General features: G+C 56.6%; 1 protein-coding gene across 4 annotated transcripts in view; it reads right to left on the bottom strand.

The window, feature by feature from the left end:
* MYRF (myelin regulatory factor) overlaps positions 1 to 21,167 on the bottom strand; it is a 102,702-nt gene that overhangs the window by 19,831 nt on the left and 61,704 nt on the right. For 3 of the 4 annotated variants that reach the window (XM_075928474.1, XM_075928475.1, XM_075928477.1), the window contains 9 exons: positions 20,762 to 20,885; positions 8,103 to 8,298; positions 7,520 to 7,596; positions 6,965 to 7,075; positions 6,255 to 6,345; positions 5,495 to 5,560; positions 3,856 to 4,056; positions 2,584 to 2,692; positions 1,609 to 1,718 (listed from right to left, as the gene is read on the bottom strand). In XM_075928474.1, the coding sequence (XP_075784589.1) occupies positions 1,609 to 1,718; positions 2,584 to 2,692; positions 3,856 to 4,056; positions 5,495 to 5,560; positions 6,255 to 6,345; positions 6,965 to 7,075; positions 7,520 to 7,596; positions 8,103 to 8,298; positions 20,762 to 20,885 (1,085 nt within the window). The remainder of the gene's footprint in view (positions 1 to 1,608; positions 1,719 to 2,583; positions 2,693 to 3,855; positions 4,057 to 5,494; positions 5,561 to 6,254; positions 6,346 to 6,964; positions 7,076 to 7,519; positions 7,597 to 8,102; positions 8,299 to 20,761; positions 20,886 to 21,167) is intronic. The other variant, XM_075928476.1, reaches the window with a different exon arrangement.

Below are 21,167 nucleotides of genomic sequence, written 5' to 3'. Positions count from 1 at the left end.
ACTGCAGCGCTGTCCCGTGGGCAGGGAGAGAGGTGCTGTAAGGCATCGCTGCCATCTCCCCAAACCCTTTTCCCCATTTCTTCTCCCCAGCGAGTCCTGACACGATCCCTGCCCGAGCCCAGTAGGAAACTGGCTGATCTATGGGCCTGCTCCTTGCTTGGGGCCTCTGGATCCCACAGGTAATTCATAGTAAAAGGCAGGTCTCAGCTCAAAACCAACAGGGCAAATTCTCTCTGGCAACCAAGCCGGTAGCCAGCACTGATTGTCCAGCTCCTTGCGAGACACCCCACAAAAAACAAGCCGGGCCTCCCCTCCCCCACACTTCGCCTCAGCATCTGCTTGCATGTTGCTATGGCGGCAGCCCGCCTGGTCATCTAACTGCAGCGGGGAATTGACCCTCAGCCAGGAAGGAACAGAGCCCCCAAGGTCAACCCTGTTCGTTCCCACTGTGGTCTACAGGGGAATCAACCAAACCCAACAGTCGGCCACACGAAAGGCAGCTGGCAGGCCTAGTGAGATCAGCATGGCCACTGGGTTTCTCTCCCCTGCCAGCGGAGATCCTCTCCCATGGCGCCAGTGCTGAGATCTGAGGGACAGCAAGGTGCTCTAACCTGTCTCTCCATAACCTCCTCTGTCATCTGAACCAGAATGGGAAGATCAGATACAGAGCCCTAATTTGGCAAGTGACATTTTTTGGGGGGGATGGTGCAAAGGTCTCACAACAGCCTGCCTAAGGGAGGCCAGGAATCTGCCCTCCCTCGAGGAACTGCTGTCAGCGTCTGCCAACACTGGGCTCAGGTCTTTCCCAGTGGCCCTCACCAGCCAGCAAGGACACAACCTCAGACTCCAGGCTGCAAAGTGACCTTGCACCAGTGTTCAGCGGGGGGAGGGATAGCTCAGTGGTTCGAGCATTGGCCTGCTAAATCCAGGGTTGTGAGTTCAATCCTTAGGGAGGCCATTTGGGGCAAAAAATTGTCAGGGATGGTACTTGGTCCTGCTGTGAAGGCAGGGGACTGGACTCAATGACTGTCCCTTCCAGTTCTAGGCAATAGGCAATCTCCATTAATTTAAACACATCTGGCTGAAACTCCAGCAGGAGAGACTTGGTCTAAAACCAGGGGGAGAACCTTTTTGGGGCTAGGGGCCGCTGACCCACAGAAAAATCAATTGGGGGCCATACACAAGTAAGACAACAAAAAACACCCCCCTCTCTGATATGGTCCTCGACGGAGAAGGACACACTGCACATATCCCTCCCACACCAGAGCTTGGGGGGGCCAGTCTAGTAGATTTTGTGTGCTCCAGCCCCATGTGTAGGGCAGTATGGAGGAGGGGGCTGGAGTGCCAGTACAGACTCCACAATGATATGGGGAGCTCTGAGCCTTGGGGGCCAAATGCAGGTCCCCGGGCCTGAGGTTCTCCACCCTGGTCTAAAAGGGCTGATCAGAGACACTTCCCCAGGTGTCAAATGTTGACTGCTGCATCTTCATCTTGGTGAAGGGGGAAAAGAAAAAAAAAAACCTCACCAGAATTCACCATCTTCCCCCCTCCCTTATAATCACAAGTTCCTACTCGTCTCCCATCTGCTCTGCGGAGGGCACCACTGACCTTATTCACCACCAGGAAGTTCTCGATGGTTTTCCCATTGGCAAAGACCATGTCCCCCGTGTCTTTCACTGCCTCTGGAAGAATCTCCTTCACTTCTTGAGCAATGACACCTGCATGGAAACCGCGGCACCAATCACCCTGGATCTGGCCCCCGGACGCCTCCCTCAATCGCTGACTCTTTCTCATGAGTCACTTGGCTGCTGACATGAGCCCTGCGCTCTAGGCAGCGAGTCACAGGAAAGCAGAGTTGCCAAGGCCTAGCGTGCAGGGGCTTTCATTTCCTGAAAGGCCCGTGCGCAGCCAGAATGTAACCTCAGTCCAAAGCCAAAGAAAAACAGCTGGGAAAGGGACATCTGGATAAAAAGAGATTCCTCAGACTGATTCTTTGTATTCCATACGGTCGCCAAGAAGGCTAACGGCATATTGGGTTGCATTAGCAGGAACACTGCCAATGGATCGAGGGAAGTGATGATTCCCCTTTATCTGGCTCTGGTGAGGCCACATATGGAGTAGTGTGTCCAGTTCTGGGCTCCCCACTATAGAAGGGACGTTGGAGAGGGTCCAGCGGAGAGCAACAAAAATGATGAGGGGGCTGGAGCACATGACTTATAAGGAGAGGCTGAGGGAGTTGGGCTTATTTAGTCTACAGAAGAGAGGAGTGAGGGGGGATTTGATAGCAGCCTTCAACTCCGTGAAAAGGGGGTTCCAAAGAGGATGGAGAGAGGCTGTTCTCAGTGGTGACAGAAGGCAGAATGAGGAGCAGTGGTCTCAAGTTACAGTGGGGGAGATCTAGCTTGGATATTACGAAAAACTATTTCACCAGGAGGGTGGTGAAGCACTGGGATGGGTTCCCTAGGGAGGTGGTGGCAGCAGGGGGAGCGGTGAGTTATGACTAAGGAGCAATGGTAGTTTGCAGCCCATCTCCCCTCTAAGTAGCAGACAACTGTGAGGATGGAGCCCGTGCAGGGACCGTACCTGTCTCAGACGTGCTTTCAATGCCCACAGTGGCGGCGAACTCTGGCTTGTAGTTATAGTGCACCAGCCGCATGCGGGAGATCCTCTTCAGCTGCTCTGTGGTGTCCACCTGGAGCCAGGCAAAGACATGAGATCTAGAAGCAGGACGCTGCTCTTTAAGAGCCCAAGAACCCTGCCCCAGGGAGATAAGAGCAATGCTCCAAGAGCTCTCGTCAGTGTCCACAGCAGCAGTCCCATAGAGACCAGACCCAGCATGAGAACATCCACCTCACCAGACTCATCGTCTGCTGGAAACAGTCTGCTAACCAGTCACAGCCGGGGTTAAATCCAAGATTAAAATCCACAGTTCAAACTAGGACCAGGCCAAATGACTCAAGAAAAGGGAGAGCGCCCCCATCACACCCCTACACACCCCACAAGAAGGGGCAAAGACAGCTCTTAGGTTATGTCTACACTGCAGAATTTTTGCGCAAAAACCCATGGAGCGTCCATACCTCAAGCGCGTTTTTGTGCACGAGTATTTACAGTAGAACGGCAGAACAGAGGACTTTTTGTGGTGTAGGTATACCTCCTTCTACAAGGAATAACTCCTTTTTGCACAAGAGTTCTTGCACAAAAAGGCATGTGTGGACGCTCAACAGGAGTTTCTTGCGCAAAAAGAGCCTATCGGAAAAAGCACAGGTGTTCTGATGGCCATTCAATGGCCAGCAGAGCTTTCTTGCGCAAGAGTGTCCATGGAGTGTGGACACTCTCTTGCGCAAAAGCACATTGCTTTTGTGATGCACTTTTCAGGTGTGGATGCACTTTTGCAAAAGATCTCTTCCGCAAAAAGCTTCTTGCGCAAAAACCCTGCAGTGTAGACAAAGCCTCAGAGATTTGAAGACCTCACTGCACCTAGTAACATTTGATCTTTCTGAAAGGGATTATCCACATCAGGTAAATTAACAACCCACCAGAGTCTCCCCCCAAGCTCTGACTGGCTCTCAGAGGAGGTTGGATAAAGTCTGGCTTGACGTCTTTGGTGATTTTCATATTTGTGATTCTGCATCTTCTGCTTCCAGCTACAAGAAAAGCTGAAATTCCATGAAACAGGCCATGCCTGAGAGAGAAGCTGTCCTGGCCTCACAGGATTTCTGGCCTGTGGGGCTTTCCAGCTCAGCTGTTAATATGGAATATGTTCACTTGAACACGTGAACTTTTCGGGGCCTCTCCAGAGCTGTCACCCTTCTCAGACTGGTTTCCTATGCCCTGCCAGACTCCCCCAGCTCTCACCTCCTGGATGTCGTCTTTCGCCCGGATGTCTGACGGGTGCATCAACGATCCCATGACCTTCACGTTGCCGTGGACCACCAGGGCTTCATCAGGGCGGTCTGTGTTGATGCCCACTCGGCCATGGTGGAAGACGGTGTCGGGGAGCTGCGCCCGCTGCCAGAGCACGTCGCTGTCGCTCTCAAACTGACCCGGGTTCGAGGCCTGTGGAGAGCCAAGAGGGCAGCGACTGAAAAGCATCCAGAGCAGCAGCAGAGATGTCTCAAAGGCCAAGAGAGGAGGGGCCGGAGCTGCTTCCCAGACACAGCGTGAGCGCGGGTGGCTTCAAGGGAATCCTAAGCAGGGTCCGCCCCCCTCCCCGACTCATCCCCCTGAAATATGCACTGCAGGGCCAAGATGCCTGCACACAGAGATGACACCCCTATGCGAGGAGACGCACTGGTGCTATCATGGCTGCCTGCCACAGTTCAGGGCAGCCATGTTCTAGTCACTGGCGTGAGAGGGAAACATGGTAAATAGGCTTAAAGAGCAGCAAAGGAGCCTGAGTCCAAAACACAAGGGAGGGGGGCTGGCCCCGTTCCAAGCCCAGGGCAGGCTGGGAAGGGCAAGGAGGCCGTGGAGCCTGCAACGTCAGGGCATAAAACCCGTCAGCTCCAAGCCTCAGTGCTCAGGTCAGCTGGTGCAGGCTCATGGGGTGGTAAAGTTACAGGGTAGACATTCGGGTTTAGGCTGGCACCCGGGCTCTGAGACCTTCTCCCATCATGGGGTCTTGGAGCATGAGCCAGAACGTCCGCACCGTGTTTTGGTAGCCCCGCCACCCAGGCCGGGCTGTGTATTGCAACGCAGACACCTGAAGAGGCCCTGCCTGGACTCTGAGGGAAAAGCTCCAGTGCAGGTACCCAAGTTGTCACCAGGCGGTGCCGGCGCAGCTTGAAAGCCAGCAGGACCAGCTCCACAGGAGGACGGTAGGGGAGCAACCCTGAATGCCCTCTCTCCCCCGCCCAGGGCGCGCTGGGGCTGTGACGCAGAGCTTGGCAGCGGGATGAAGCAGCGCAGCGAAATCAGACAGAGGAGCGGGAGAGGGGTTCTGCGTGGGCCGAGGCAGGGGGAGGAGTTGGCACCCAGAGCCTGCGGCAACAAAGCCCTGCCTGCACTTCGTGAGGAGACAGCCCTGCGGCGGGGTCTTCTCTACCCTCCAGCCCCATCTCTGACCGAGGCGCGCTCAGCAGGCACCAGCCGATAGAAGCAGCATCTGCGGCCGCACCTTTCCTCTCCCGTTTCCCGAGCCTTTTGCTCCCCGAGCACTAGGAACTGTGCTGACTCTCCCTGCCCCCAAAGGAGGCCCACACAGACTCACCGCCCCACAGGCCAGCGCCCCAGAGCAGGGGGCTGCCAGAAAAAGGCCATGCCAACTCTCCCTCCCCGGAGCAAAGGTCACTCTGTCTCCAGCAAGGCGAGTCTGAGGGAGGGTCTCTCTGTCTCATGGAGCTGCTGGTCTGTATCTTATCTCCGCACTGGCTACACCAGGGCTGCAGCGACGCCCAGTGCAGGGCGCTGAGTCTGTGTGGTTCAGGCGGTCTGCTTTTCCCTCAGCTCTGTGGTGGAGCCCCCCGGAGACTGCACAGACTCATCACGTACTTACTTGTCTGCAGACTCCGGGGTCCCCGTCCGCCCTCTGTTTGTGTTTTACCCCCGAACTGGCCCTTTGCTAGAGGAAACGGACAAAGCACTTAAAAGGCAGCAGGGCGGAGACAGCCAAGCACAATGTCACAGCCCGACTCTCGACGCTTCCTGCTCCTGAGCCGCCGTGTGGGGCCAGAGCCAGCCCCTGCCCCAGAGCTGCGTTCCTCAGCCCCCTACACTCCTGTTCCCCATGGGGGACCAGAGCTCTACTAGCTAAACGCTGGGAGAACCTGTCAGGGGAATCCAGTCTCCTTCCTGCCTGGCCTTGCCGCCAGCTTTCTGCACTTCTGCCCATGGCCTGTCTCCCTTGGGCCCCTAGAAAATTCAGCCAGGGCACCCAGTGAAGATCTGCAGGCCTCACTGGTCCCTTGCTCCCTGCTGCTCCTACCCAGACGACACGTCCCCAGCCTTGCACTCCCCTCCTGGGGAACGTGCAGCCTTCTCTGTGTCTCTGTGCTGGGTTCCTGCAGGAACGCCCGGGCTGCCTTCTTCATGACGGGTGGGTGGGGCGGGAAGCGGCATCCCAGAAAGCCAGGCAGAGAACAGGGGGGAAGGGCAGCAGGAGTCTTGAAGAGCCAGGCAGAGGGTTGGTGGGGGGGACTGAAAAGCCAGGAGAAGGGGGCAAAGAGCCCCAAACAGTCAAGCAAAGGGCAGTGGGGGCCCCTAAGAGCTGGAGGGAAGATAGGCAAATGTGTGTGTGGGGGGGGGGGGAGACTTACTCTGACAATGATGCGCTCGGAGATGTGGGCAGCCAGGGTGTAAGTCTGGTTCTGGGCATGGGCCTGCAGGGCCACCACAAGCATGAAGTACCTGCAAAGGACAGTCACTCACAAGGGGCATCTGCAGCAGGAGAGGTGCGCACCTGGGGGTGGGGGGCTTGGCAGAGATTGCCTCCCCCCCCCCCAGACGGGGAGTCCCCACACCACAGCAGGCACAGCTGATTCCTAACTCCCCCCCCAGACAGGGGGACCCCCCTCTCACGGGCGCTGTCTGATCCAGCCAGCACGCGGGTCTCTCGACATCTGCTGCCCCCGTGTCTGCACAGACTCCACCCCGGAGGGGACGGCCCAGGCTGGGGTCCTGTCGGGGCTCACAAGCTCAGCGGGGCTGGGCTCAGCTCGCTACTGGGCGCCGAGGTGGCAAAAGAAACCCAGCTAACCCCGGCGACTGGGGTGTGCTCTTCCCTCGGTGTCGGTACCGAGACACCTCAGCACGGTGCCAGGGCACTGCTGGAGCCCAGGGGCAGCCTTCAGGCAGGCTCCAAAGCCACGGCCGCTTCAGCCAGGCCTGCTCCAACCCCCCTTCTGTTCTGCCCATCGAGGCAGGGGTGCTTCCCTCTGGCAGGGCAGCTCCCCAGCAGCCTGCTCCCCCGATCGGCCTCAGCAAGCCCCACGCACGCAGCCCCAGTGGGACCCGCGCCGCTCCGTACCTCTGGTCAGGGTTGGGCTTGCCCTTCTTCCTCATGTTATTGGCCGTGGTCTCGCTGAAGTGCAGCCGTCCCACCGTGACCTTGGTGACCTGCTCCGGAGGCAGGTTGACCCTGGAGGGGGAAGCAGAGGGGCACCTCAGGACACGGCTGGAAAGAAGGCCGCAGGGAGAACGGCCGTTTCCCCTCGGGGGTGGGAGGAGGGGCTAGAGCAGCCCCCCCAGCAGGACTCATCTAGGGAACTGCCTCCTATTCCTTGCTGCAAGGGGGGCTGCCAAGAACGCCTCAGATCAGGCTCCATGAGCAACAGGGACCCACCACGGGGTCAGTGAGCTCTGGGCACGGAGGGCAGGGGAGTCATTGGTTTGGGAAGAAGACAGAGACCGCATGCTTTAAATACACGACCATTCGGAGCCCTGCATGCCAGCACCCCATGGGGCCCCCTCTCTGCCCTCCATCCTCGGGGGGGGGGGGGCCTCATCTCAGGGTCCCTCAATCTCCCCCCCCTTTGGTGGCTCTCCTGTGACAGGGTCCCCCCCTTCCCGGGCCAGTACTCACGTGACAGGGTTGAAGGGCCGTTTGCTGCGATCGGACTGCGACTGCTCTATGTTGATGGATTGGTTCAAGGCCTCCAGCTGAAGGGAGAGATCCCGGCACATTGCAGAGAGTGAGAAAGTGCAGCTTGCCCCTCTCAGCCCCTTTCCCTGAGCGAGGGGCGCTCCATCCAACCACCTACCCAAAGTATATCGATGGTGCCCATCACCCTGGCCTCTGGGCACCTATAACTATCCCTCCCCCCAGAGAATTTCCCTCCCTGGTTTACTTTGTCCACTCGCCGTTGCCAGCACCTCCCCTCCTGTTCTCCGGCCGCAAGAGTTTTCTCTGCACCAGCAGGGCCAGCTGGCCTCATCCCTGCTCCTTACACATGGATTCCAGCATGCAGGCAACACAGACACCTCCCCTGCCAGCCTGCCCAGGGCAGCCGGGCTCAGACCCTTCCTTTAGGCAGCGTCCTGGTCATGCAACACTTGTGACTCTCACACACATTGGCGCCACTCGCTGACCTACGCACGCTCACCCACAAACAGCATGCAGCGGGAAAAGGCTCGTCAAGGCCTCCCCCTCCCTGTCCCGGACTTGCCTTCACGCCATGCAGCTTCAGGTAGAAGCAGTCGAGCGGCTTCAGGCCCTCGGGGGTCTTCACGTACTTGGGATCGCCGATCATGCCAATGTAGACCGTGACCTGGAAATGATTCTTCTTCTGGCACACAAAGGCGTCGTCGCCCACCGAGAAGTTGAACCCTTTGTCCGCGTCCACCCGGTACGTGGGCAGGGGGCTGAGCACCGAGGGAGGGAGAAAAGGCAGCAGGCGTTAGACCGAAGGGCATACAACCTATCGATATCTCCAGCAGGGTCTGGTCATTTATTGGGGGGGGGGGGGGACGGAGGCAGCATAAACCACAGCACTTCTCATTAATGATCACACAGGCCAGCTCTCCTCCTGCTTATGAGCAAAGAGCACCCCCCACCCCTCCCGTGGCAGCTCCGGGAATTGCTAGTGTGGGAAAGTAACAATGGGGAAGTCTTGCATGTGATTTCAGGTGTCCTTCACTGAAGCGCAGTAGCTGGGAACAGGCCCGCCTCTGTGTGGATCACCGGCAGGCGCTCTGCTTCGTGGGCGAGAAGTGACGCAAAGACCCTCTTGGCCCACTTCTGGTTCCCAATGTCATGTAGCCCAGGACCCCAGTGTGCTTAAGAAGACCGTGCCCCGGCGAGTTCTTCAAACACTGCGCCCAGCTGCTCTGCGCAGCCCGTTAGAGCATCAGAGGATCCCACATCCCACGGAAGCTGCAAGGGGGATTTCAGGCTGGCGGGACTTTTCCAGATTGAAAGGGAACGATGTTCTGGGACTGGCGAGTCGCTCCAGACGCCAGGGTCGCGCCCAGCTTTTATACAAGGTGCCAGAGACTCTTGTGTGACAGCCAGGCATCCTGGCCCATCACAACCCCCCCCACCTCGCGCCACATGACTGGTGAGACGTGGTGGAGGTACCTTGCTGGTTGCTATGCTGGGCAGTGGGTTGTGGGTGACCTCCACTGGCTGCTGGCTGCAGCACGGCCCAGCAGGGAAGGGGATGAGTCATTATGCAAGGGGGCTTTGAACCTGTCTGACCAGTTATCTCCCAGGGAGCGGAACAATGGGAAGAAGGGGAGTGGAGCCCTGGCTGGCGGCAGGGCTGGAGGTGAGTTAGTTAGGTTTCTGGCTGGTATCATGAAGGAAGCAGCCTAGGCAACAGGCTGGGATTTAGGGGCCCCCCATCTCAAGGGGGGCTGAGGCATCCTAGGCCTGCCCTAGAACCAGATTACATCTGTGCTGTGCTGTATCCTGGAGAAGCAATAAACTCCCTCTATTGTACTGGCTGTGGAGACTGTCTGTGTCACTACGGGGGTGCAGGAGGCGGGGGACCCCGACGCGCCACCACAACTGGCGCACTGATTTCAGAGATTCAGAGGGAAGAGAGCTCTACATTGAGCTGCCCCTGCCTTGTCCTTGGAGGTCTCCCATCCACTCACCCGCCAGGTCCAGCCCCGCTTAATGTCTGGGATCTGAGTTCTGCGTCTTGGGATATGGGCAGGTGCTGGGGAATCGGGCTGATCTAGGAAGTCTCCCAGGTTTGGGGGGGGGGCACTGGACATTCTCTGGGGATCTCTCTCCTCAACATGATCTTTCAGAGAGACTCCTGAGATCCCTTATCAGGTTCTGTTCCCCAAGTGACCCATCCTGCCCTGGCCGCCAGGCTGTGCCTGCCACGCACAGCCGGATTCCTGGGCAAATCAGAACCACCTGCTGCCACGTCCAGCTCCCACTAGGGCACGTCCCAGCGGGGAGGGGAAACTTGGGCTACAGAGAAGAAACATGCACCAGCTGGGGAGGTTTAATCTGTATCTCCTTAATGGGCCGGTTACCATGGGAACAGCGAAAATATGTGGCCTTCGCACCAAGTCCCCCTTTCTCCCACCTCCCAAGATCCCTGGCCTACACTCTGGGGGGGGGGGTGAGGAGGCACGGCCTGCCTGGCACAGTTGGGAAAGGGAACATCCTCACATCAGTCACTTGATCAGTGTCAACTGGGAGACCAAATTCCCCCCCCCCCCCCTTCCCCTCTCCCGCCGCCTCGATTTTCAAATCACAGGGAACGTTGTTGGGTTTTTTTATTTTTGAAAATCTGCATCCGATAGCGGGGGTCAGGGCGTATCCTTCCACCAGAGCAGCCACCACACCGCCTTCCCTCCTTCCTGGTCGTCATTTTTAGGAAAAAGAAACCATGAACGCCAGAGCACCGAAGGCTCCGCGCGGCGGCGAACAGTGACAGGGAGGAATGAAAGACCACTGACAAAGATTCACGGCTCCATCAGACAAGGAGACCAGACAGACGTTGTAGGCAGGAGTAAACGCTGGGAGAATCACTCTTTTTTATACAGGCAGCTTCCCTCAGGCCTAGTCAATTCAGTGCTGTACAATTGCCAGCCTGACCTAAAATAGCCCCTTTCCTGCAGTCAAAAGGCAATTCATTCCCCTGAACACCCACAAGAGACAACTAATCCAGGGCAAGCCGCTTTTGTTCCCTGGAAGATGGGGTATTTTCACGAAGAGGAACTGAACGGATGAAATGTGGTCCAAGACATTCTCCAACATGATGATCTTAAGCCTTAACACTGTAATGTGACCCGCAAAGACTACAGATCATTTCGAAAGCATGTGGCTCATGCCTGGATGACAGAAGACACGCAGGCACACACTTATTCAAAGTGTAACACAAGGGTCTTTTGCACAGGCTCTGTATGCATACGTCTACACTAGCTCGTTAGTTCGAGCTAGGTAGGGTAATGAGGGCAAGCGGAGTTGCAATGAAGCCCAGGATTTAAATATCCCGGGCTTCATTTGCATGTTCCCGGGCACCGCCATTTTTAAATCCCCCTTAGTCCGAACTCCGTGCCCGCGGCACGGAGTAGGCAGTTCGAATTAAAGATCCTAATTCGAACTACCGTTACTCCTCATTCCAGTTCGGACTAAAGGGGATTTTAAAATGGCGGTGCCTGGGAACATGCAAATGAAGCCCAGGATATTTAAATCCCGGGCTTCATTTGCAACTCCACTTGCCCTCATTAGCCTACCTAGCTCGAACTAACAAGCTAGTGTAGATGTACCCTATCATAGCACGGCATCTGTATGGGTTGCACGTCCACCCAGCTGAGAAGACTCATAGTTTTCACTTATTTTATGATGACCCCTCTTAACACTCCCATTTCACAGATAGGGAAGCGAGGTACAGAGGATGGGTGACTGACTTATGGTCACAGCGTAACAGGGTTGGGATTGGACACCGAGTGTCCCGACTCCCTGTCCTAAACTCTTGACACAGCCACAGGGTCCTACAGACCACACGGCCTTCTGAGAAGGGTCCTGCCATTGAGTGCCAAGCACGTGCAGCTTCAGGGCTCCTGGCAAGTAACCAGTGCCACCCTCAGCTCCCGATGTGCGCTCTCCGACAGACTCATCGCTGCCTCCTGAATGACGGGTAATGGCCTGGTCTCCCACCAGCCAGTCAAGACTCTCAACTGAACTCCAGCGACACACTCTGGGGCAGAACAACCGTAAAACGAAGCGTCACCCGGCCCCACCTTATTCCAAAGTTTATCCGCCCACCAGTTCTCACTCCAGCTGCTTCTCACTGTCCCGGTTCTCCACACAAATCACGTCGCCTCAGTGGTTTACCACTGTTTGCCAGCAGAAACACCCCGGCCATGGGCTGTATTTTGTGTGTGCCCCAGTGGTGAATGGGTTAAGGTGGAATGGTATCTTCCTGGCGAGTAAAGCCGGAACAGCTCCATGAGTAACCATTTATTTCTTCCTTGGGGCCGCAGAGGGACCCCCGGCTGCCTGCGATGTGACCCAAACAAAAACCAGACGATGGAAGCGGAGAGCGCTACCTTAGCCCGAAAGAATGAGAGGAATTTCCCTCTCTCCCGCTTGCCCCTTCCTCACGGTGTTACAGCGTCATTTCTGCCTTCGCTTTCTTCCCACTAAAAGACCCCCCGCTGATCTTGCTGGCTCCTTTCTCACAGCAACGTGCCAACTGCCATCACGGATCAGACCGAGTCCTGCCCAGCCCAGCAGCCTGTCTGGGACAGTGGCAGGCGTTAGATGCTTCAGGGCAGCGGTGGGTCGCGGCTGTGTTCCTGAGGGGTCGCAGCACCATGCCAGCCGCCATTTTGTTTTCCTGTCTCAGCACCTGACAGGGCAGAGGCAGCAGACCGTCTCTCTTCTTCCTCGAGCTTTTTCATGGGGTCCGTGTCTTGCTGCTGGGCATTCTCTTTGGTCCCTCAGAGCTCTGGTCCCTGTGCCTACCATACACAAACGCCCACAGACCCTCCCTCCCCTAACAACCACTCTCCCCCCGACACACACATCCCCGCTTCACACAGAAACACAGTTCTCCCACTCACACCCAACACTCCCACGGCATCTCCTCCAGCAAGTGCTCAGTCTCCTCCACTCATCACCCCTTCGCTCCCACCCTCAACCTCACTGCCTCGGAGTGGACAGCGCCAGCCGCAGTTGCAAGAGAGCGAGGAGGCAGGGGAGGGGCTCACAGAACCAACAGGAGCCTCCCCGCTGTGTTCTGGTTAATGTCCATTTGGGCTGATGGCAGCTCAACACACACACACAGACCCTGGAGGATCCCTCTTCCTGCCTCCCAGAACACACTGCCCAGCTGGACACAATTCCCCCGACTTCCATCCCTCAGCACGCCAACTAAGCAGAGCTTTCTGATTGGCCGTGAGTGATGTTATTCCCATGAGCAACAATGCTCCGCCAACATCCAAGGCCGAAGGTGGACATTCCACGTCAGAGCTTCTGAAGTCAGAAGGACCATTCCAATCATCCAGCCCCCCTCCTGCCTCACACAGGCCGGAGAGCCTCACACTCAGCAAGCCCCACATCTAGCCTGTCATCCCTGGCTGAGGTCTGTGAGAAAGAGACAGCCGATCGTGATTTAAAAATTTCACACCATGGGGAATCCACCATCTTGCTAAAGTGTTCCAATAGGTATTTACCCGCACTTAAAATACCCATTCTGTAACAGCAAAACCACCCCCCGAAGCCTTGTTTTTCCAGGGGTTCACTGTCTCTAGCCTCATGCCAGAGGGGTGCTGTATCCCTTAGAAACTACCTCCCACAAGTCTGAACGCCCCTCTATCCACTCCGCTTTGGTGTCACCAACGCCCAGAATCAGCCCTATGAAGCATCAGCCTACAGAATTCCAGCACCAGACATTTCTTGGGTTTTCAGTGTGTCCTCTAGAAGATGGTTCCATCCTTGCTGGATGTTTGTTGCCAATTTTGCATTGGGAGATACACAACCTTGGGAGCCAGGCCCCACTATGGAGAGTGAGAATGAAGACTCTTCGTTAACTTGCTGATTGGCCTCGTTTCAATCAATCAAAACTCAGGCTGCTGTCAAAGCCACACTATTTCTTTTCCAGTGAGAGCGGGAAAGTCAGAGGGCAAATTCCCGGGAACAGGAGGTCTAGGGTCAACTGGCTTGTTTTAGCCAAAAGGCCTCCGCTGAGGAAAAGTAGATTAACGCCGGTTTCAGATGCTCGGGATTGGAGAAGTGGTGATTTCTCCTACTGCTGAGTGAAGGTGAAAGGTTCGGAACTGCCCAGAGCCAGTGTCCAACATGAGACTCAACAAGCTACAAAGAGAACTCAGCCACGCTGAAGATTAAGAGAGGAGGAAAGGAGAAGGGGGGTAAGAGACAGTACGGAGAAAGGAGGACATAGAAAATATTTATCTGCATTTATGGCTGTTGGGGGCCAGAGGCAGAAAGGAGGTCATTACAAACCATCTGGTTCTTTCCTTTTCCATATGTGTTCCCCCATATCTGTCCTCCCTTCTCTTGCTCTGTGCCCATCCTCTACGCACAAGAGTTATGTGTCTGAGGACCCCAATCCACTCCCATTTGTCCCATGTCCATCAAACTCTTTCTGGTTTACTCCTCTCCCAGAGCACAAATCCCAGGCTAAGGGACTGGAATCTGCGCACCTGGACCTTCAGCCAACCTCCGCAGCCTGAATTAAGTCACACCGCATCCATGCCACACCTACTCCACTAACCCCACCACAGAGATCTGCTCAAACTAGGGATGCAAGACTGTAGCCGTTTAAAAGGTTAACCAATAAGCATCAGTTTATCAGTTACTGTTATGGTTACACACCAGTTCCCGTCCCTGCTCCCAGGCAGCTGGCTGCTGCCCCATGCTGCTGGCTCTGTATCAGAGACCGCAGTGTGGGGTGGCAGCCAGCTCCCTGGGAGCAGGGCCGGCATAAGCTGGCTCCCGGCACGCACCGGCTCCCCGCTGCTGGCCCTGCTCCCAGGGAGCCGGCTGTGCTACGGGCTCTGCAATACAAGCTTTTTAACAGTTACATTATTAACCATTTTTTACATCTCCCTAGCTCAAACCACGCCACCCGCCCACAGACTCGCAATACACAGAGCAACCATCAAGATCTTCGGTGATCAGTGACCAACTAGGATTTATCCAAGTCTATACTGCTGTTGGGGGCTCACTTCCAACACACCATCCAGCCAAGAGGCACACGGGGCCATCCACCTAAGACACATCACCTAGCAGTGGGGACTCTACAGCCTAGAGCCCAAGCCAAGCTCCAAGCAAGGAGCTCCAGCTGACTCCACAAGATGGAGGCCTGGGGGACACCAACTGGAAAAATGGGAGGGAAAACTGGAGGAACACACCAGCACTGCTTCCTGGCCAGAGTAAAGATGCACTAACCTCCACATGAAAGGGGTTCTGTTCAGCTCTGCCATGCCCGTCACACTGTAAATAAAGGGTGGAGAGGGAAGGCGAACAGGCCCTCTGGGATCCCTCAACTTGCCCTGTCAGAGAGATAAATTGCCCCTTTTCTCCAGAGTAAATGAACTAACTGCCTTGTGCCAGAACCTGCTCAGCTTTGTTGTTGGAAACCAGCTAACCCTTCCGAAGGTTCACTGGCTTCCATACCACAAGGTGGTGTGACAGGCCAAGATTAAATATGTAAATCTATCAACAGTAAAATACATCAGACACTGGCCCATCCCAGCCAACTCAGGGACATGGGCCCTTCAAGTTGAGAGACACACTTCTCAAGCACCTCCCCACATTCAGGACACTGGTCTGGCCTACCCATTCCTCCCAAATCAGGGACACTTGGCTTTTTCCAATACGCTCCATTAAAATGGGAGATGCGACCTTCGCCGTTTGTCTCCTGTCCATCCCCAGCCCTTTATGCTAGCCTCCCTAAACGAAAGCAAACTTGACTCCTTAAAAAGGGAGCAGTGGCCTTTTAAACAGAGCACAGTAATTGAGACGTCTAAGGATACATCCTCACTGTGATAAAAGACCAGCAGTATGGTCACTGCTGGCCCAGGTCAGCTGATTTGGGCTTGCAGAGGGCTCAGGGTGTGGGCTATAAAATTGCAGTGTAGCATTCTGACTTGGGCTGGAGCATGTGAGGGGGGAGGGCATCAGAGCCAGTATTCCCTGTAAGCTGGGCTCTTGTGCCACTGCTCAGGAGAGATTCAAATGCTGCCTAGGACACACCCATGGCTAAGTGTTCGTTGCTACTGGTGGTGCATGTTCGCACCTGCCTCGGTGTGCTTAAAAATGTTATTCCGCACATGGATGGAAAAAAATCCGCTCATGGATAGAAAAGTTATGTGGAAGCATTGCTGCAAGCCCAGGCACCCACTTGCATGCAACTGTATAGCTCTGCAAGCCTGCTTCAGTGGACCTGGGCTCTGATACTTGGAGCCCCGATTTGATTGTTGCACCGATACAATTTGCTTTAATCCTCCCATAAAAGGGCTCTGTCCCGCTGGGCAGCATCATCCAATTGACGACGATGCAGCTTTGCCTGGAGGGATCTGCAGGCTAACAGATGCCATGTTCATCTCAAAATCCACCTGAAGCTGCAGAGCTGTCTAGTCTCAGCTAAGGAGGTCAGTGATTACCAGTTACCCTGTGGCCCGGCTCAGCCAGAGCAGCTGTCTGCGGTGCAGCCCGGCCCGGCCCGAACAGCCGCCCACATGCACGTTTCAGTGGTTAACTGATTAAATGTAACGTTTAGCTGGTTAACTGATTAAACGGGATTTTCCATCCCTACTCTCAGCCCAGCAGAACACCAATATCCCGTCCCGCAACAGAGCTGGCCCTGCCTCACCGAGCTCCACCTGTCATGCAGACAAGGCAATGCCCAACTGACGTCTCCTTCCAAGAGGCACCGCAGCTCACAGGACGGGAGCAGCAGCAAAGAGAAACACCAGAAGAACCAGCCCAGAGACTACAGCCAGGGAAGCAACCGAACGGCTTCTGGCAGAGGATTCCCCCACCCCCAAGCTGCTACCTAGTTCACAAAAGCCACCAGATGCCCAGCATTGCTGGCTTCTATCTCACGCTATAAAGCAGAGTTAATTGCGCATCGGGATAAAACAGTCCTGGCTTGGAGCTGGAGCAAGCCTGATCGCAGGATGGTGGCTCTAGTCAAAATCCAAGGCTTGACGCCTTTTCAAGGAAGAAGCGTGGGGCCAGTTCTTCCACCAGCAGGTCCCCTAAGGAAAAGCAGCTGCACTTCCCATCTTGCAGCAGATGGGGTCATCAGCTGAAATCAGTCAGGGGAAGTTCTCTTGGGAAGAGCTTTGGCAAGCGCCTGCCAAGCAGCGACGCAGGGGAAGGACCCCCACAGATTACAGCCACATCCCGACTCTCCTGCCAGCCAGGTGAGACGTCCGGATGCAACCCAGCCCATTTTCCTGTCGTGTGACGTGGCGGAGAGAGCCCATCGCTAAAGGTCTGCTGCTCCTTGGTGCCACTGCCACTGGCTACTCTGTTCAACTCTCCGACACAGAATTCAGCCTTAAAAATGCCTTAACCAAAGGGGAAGACACGCCCGTTCGTTCCAATGAGAATGTATTTGGTGGTTTGTCCTGAGCACTGTTCAGCAGATGGACTAAGTATGGGAAGGCAGATCAGACCAGAGTCTGACCACAGCCCCTTACCTCAGTTTTCTCCATGCAGGCCTCACAACCAGACCAGCAGGCATGGGCGTCAGGTGAAAGCCCAGCTGGGGAAGGCAGGACCGAACCCCGTCCCTTACACCTGAGGCCCCGCCCTTGGAGCCAAGCCCCGCCCACCCCAGCCCGATCCTGCCTGGCCACGTGGAGAGCTGGGGCTATCGTGATGCTCCCAGGCACACACTCCCCAGCAGCTGGGGAACGCCGCACTACCTCACTGTGGCCCCATACTTCCTCCCTGGCCCCCGGGCACCCAGGCTGCTGAGCTGGGCCTACCCTCCCCGGGGGCGGTGGAAGGCCGCTCCAGCCCAGCCACAGCCAGGTGTGTGGGCCTCCCCCACAATTAACTGGTTAACCAATTAACGGGATTTTACATCGCTAGTGCCAACAGGCCCAAGCGTGATGGTCTTTGGGACACAGCGTGAGACCCGTCTCGTCTGCTGCCTTCCACGAGATGTGAGGTAGAGCAGGCTGGTCAGTCGTTTGGTGCGTGCCCGGGGACGGCGGGGGGAGCGAGGGAAGTGTCGTCCGGTTGTGGCTTTGCCTGATAAGCTCACAGTGCCATGTTAAACACTGTCCAGAGGCCCAGCCAGCTGGATACCTTTTATCAGCTTAAAAAGAAAGGAATACAGCAAGTTCTGACTCATTCAGGACTTTGCGAGGCGCAGGGGGGAAATCTACTGAAGAGCCTCATCTCTTCATCCCGCTGGCGGAGCCTGGGTCACCACCTGTCCCAGAAGGAACAACCGGGCTGGCTTCCTCGGAAGCAGGGGCAGAAAGCACAGAGGCCCCCGGCTTGTCAGAGAAAGCCTGAGAAAGACTGCAGCAGGGCTGGGAGCCGGCAGCAGCTCGAACCATTGAGAAGAGCAGCACCAAGCCGGAGGTGGAATCCTCATGCACATGGTGGAGGTGTGTGCCGGGGAGAGCTGCCTTTGACAGCCCAGGCACCCATATACTCTGAGAGACTCAGCTCCCTCACCCCCCTGTCAATGTTGCATTTACCACACCTGGCGAAGTGAGGTATGGGGGTGGGGGCTGGTGAGGAATACAGCCCAGGGCTGAGAGCCTGAGGGGTTTCCAGTGGGATATGAAAAAACGCTTCCTGCGGGACTGTGTTCTCTTCCCACTCTCCCCTGCTAGACCCCCACTTCAAGGGCAAGATCTTGATCCTACAACTCGGCTCCCGGGGGCCAAGATTGGATCTGAAACCCCCCTGGCTTCTTCTGGAGAATGAAGTCCCTAGTCCAGAACCAGTCCTACACCTGCCCTAGAAGAACCATGTGGAGAACCCACCTCTCTGCTGCATTTCTCCTTGGTTTGGACCAAAGCATCTCGACTTCCCCCCATAGCTAGCTCTGGAGCGGAAACACATGCAGCTCCTGGAGCAGGGGCGGGAAATAGTTTTTGAAGGGGGGGCACTTCAGAAATTTGTGAAGTGGCCATGGGCTGCCCTGGAAGGGGAGGGACCTGGAGCGGAAGCAGCGTGGCCAGGAGACTTCTCCTGCTCCCCCTGCCCACAGACCCTGATTGGCCTGGGGAAGGGGGAGCACATGAAGTCTTTGCCCCCCCAGCGCGTAGAGACTTGCCAGCTGTTTTGAACAGATGGGGATTCCCTTTAGGCACCAGGGCAGGAGAAGACTTTACGGGTTCCCCCTGCCCCCAGGCCAATCAGGGCCAAGGAGCAGGGGAGCAAGTGAAATCTTTGCCCCCCCCATCCCCGCCCTGTCAGGGGCGTACAGTGGTTAGAAAGAACACAGGCTGTTTAAAGCAGCTGGTAGTTCCCGCTGGTGCTGCGCAACCCTGGCAGGGGGAAGGGACTTTGCACACTCCCCAGGTCTCGATTGGTCTGGGGGTGAGGGAGTGGAAGGGCAGCCGAGAGCCGGATCCACCCCACGAGGCCGTCTTGCCCCCGCGTCCGAGAGCCTTCCAGAGGTACAAGTCATTGTCACACTGCTGCAGCGGGCTCCCCGCTGGGGTTTTCCAGACGGCCGGGCTGACAGAAGGCTCACGTCTGCCTCAGAAAGATCGACTCTCCCTCCACTCCGCGAGGCCTGGCAGTGGAGGCCGGCTGGGCCTGCTCCATTTCTGTGGCCCCCTCTAGCTGCCCAGGTGCCTCTGGCCCAAACAGGTGTGTCCTTCTAGAGGCAGGCAGCTCTGCACAACAGGAAGGCCGGTCTTGTCGCTGAGCCTTGCAGTCCATGTAGATGGATCCTGTTCCCAGATCTCTGCCACAAGCTCATCCAGTGGCCTGGGGCAAGTGGTCCCATCCTCTCTCTGTGGGTCACTTTCCCCAGCTGTACTGTCAGGCTAGAGAGGCTAAATTCTCTGAGCGCCTCAGATGGAAGGCTCCGGAGGTAGGCAGAGCGTTACGCCCAGCGAGGACTTGGAAACGGCTGGCCACAGGCCACCTACTCTGCCATGTGAGGCAGCCTCCCTAAGTCACTCCCCTCCTCTGCTCCTGGGGCCTGCCGGGAGCCCTTGGCCTTTCCTCTGGACGTGGTCTTGACAAAGCCTGATCATTATCTTGCTGTAGTTGATATCCCCCGCAACAAAGCTCCTCCCCTGCACCCCAAAATAGAGCCCAGAGCAGAGACGCGCTGTGTGGAAACTGAGGGGGAGGAAGGGGAGTTTACGGGACTCGCCGTTCCTGGAATCCAGACGGCTGCTTGCCAGTTTTCAGTCACCTTTCCGGAATGTGGGGAGGATTCGCAGCAATTTCTTCCCGAACATTCATCTTTCTTGCCCTGGGAGCTGAGCACACTTGTTCCCTTCACCCCGCCCGTCCTTCCACCTCAGCCTCCCCAGCCTTTCCCTCCACCTCACAGCATTTCTCCTCAGCCTCCGCTGCAGCCCCTACCTCTCTGCCCTCTCCCCCAGACTCCTGACCTTTCCCCTTGTCTCTCTCTGGGTAAGTCTACATGGGGAGGGGGGAGGCACAATTTCCTGCTTGGGCAGACATCCCCATGCTAGCTCTCACCCAGCTGGTGCACTCCACGTAGCAGCAGCACAGCCATGGCTCTGCAAGTGGCCAGCCACCCTGACTATGAGCCAAGGTACGTACTTAGTCAGCTCGCTCCTCCTGCACCGCTGCAGTGGCGCTTGTGCTTTCAGTGCGCTGGCTGGATCAGCGCAAGCGCGGGTAGGCCTGCCCGATTCCATCTCCCGTGCAGACTGACCCTCTGTCTTCCTCGCCCCCTGCCTGCGTCCCTTCCTTCTGTCACCACGCCCGGCTCTCTCCAAGCCTGCGGGCAGTGGGAGCCATCCGCCCACCTCCCCACACCTGCCCCCCCAGGGGCGCTCTTGGTGAGCCACATCTAATGTCTTCAGAGGAGAGTTAATGATCCATGTGAAAAGCCAGGGTGGCGGGTGAGCCAGGGGCAGAGGCCCCTCTGGTCCAAAGAGACCTTAGGCAGGCTGGGTTTGGTATCACAGACTCCTGCGAATATAAAGCAATGGCAGGCTCTCCAGCCAGACCTGCCTTGGGTGGTACAATCAGCCCGTCACACACAGCCCTGTTCCTGGGGCTGGCCAGCACTTCACGTTTGCGGAGAGCGGACTTGTCCCTGTGCATGTTACAATGCAGACACCCCCCACGCGGAGGGCAAAGGGCTCCGGTGGGGTAGACGCAAGTGGGGCTGTATCTCCCGGGGACCGGCCAGGTACTCACAGTTCCTTGTAGCTGGCATCGTAGAGAGTCACCCACTTGTTCTGCTGATGTGGCTGCCACTTTATAGCCTGGTAGTTGGGGTCCAGGTAGGAGCCGTTCAAGCTGTCGTTGTCTTGGATCAGCCCTGCAGCCATGGGGAAACAGCCACCAAAATCGTTTTCCGGAGGCTCCTGACCAGGCAAGAGCTCCCCCTGCTGGTACAAGGGAGATACTTCCTCTCTGCACTTCTCAGCCTGGGGCCCAGATCCTGCGCTACCAAGGCATCATGTGTCCCAACTCAGGGCAAGAGCGTCCACCCACCACACCTCCAGCTCCGGGAGCGCCTCTCTCCTTCGCTTATCTGAGGAGACACGCCCATTTTCTGAGTCTGTCCTGCAGGTTCCTCTCCCAGCCCCCCACCTAGGGA

The sequence above is a fragment of the Pelodiscus sinensis genome, chromosome 4, assembly GCF_049634645.1.
Source record: "Pelodiscus sinensis isolate JC-2024 chromosome 4, ASM4963464v1, whole genome shotgun sequence".
NCBI classification, from domain to species: Eukaryota; Metazoa; Chordata; order Testudines; family Trionychidae; genus Pelodiscus; species Pelodiscus sinensis.
Note: the sequence above shows the minus strand (reverse complement) of the source record. Positions and strands in the feature narration are given on the sequence as shown.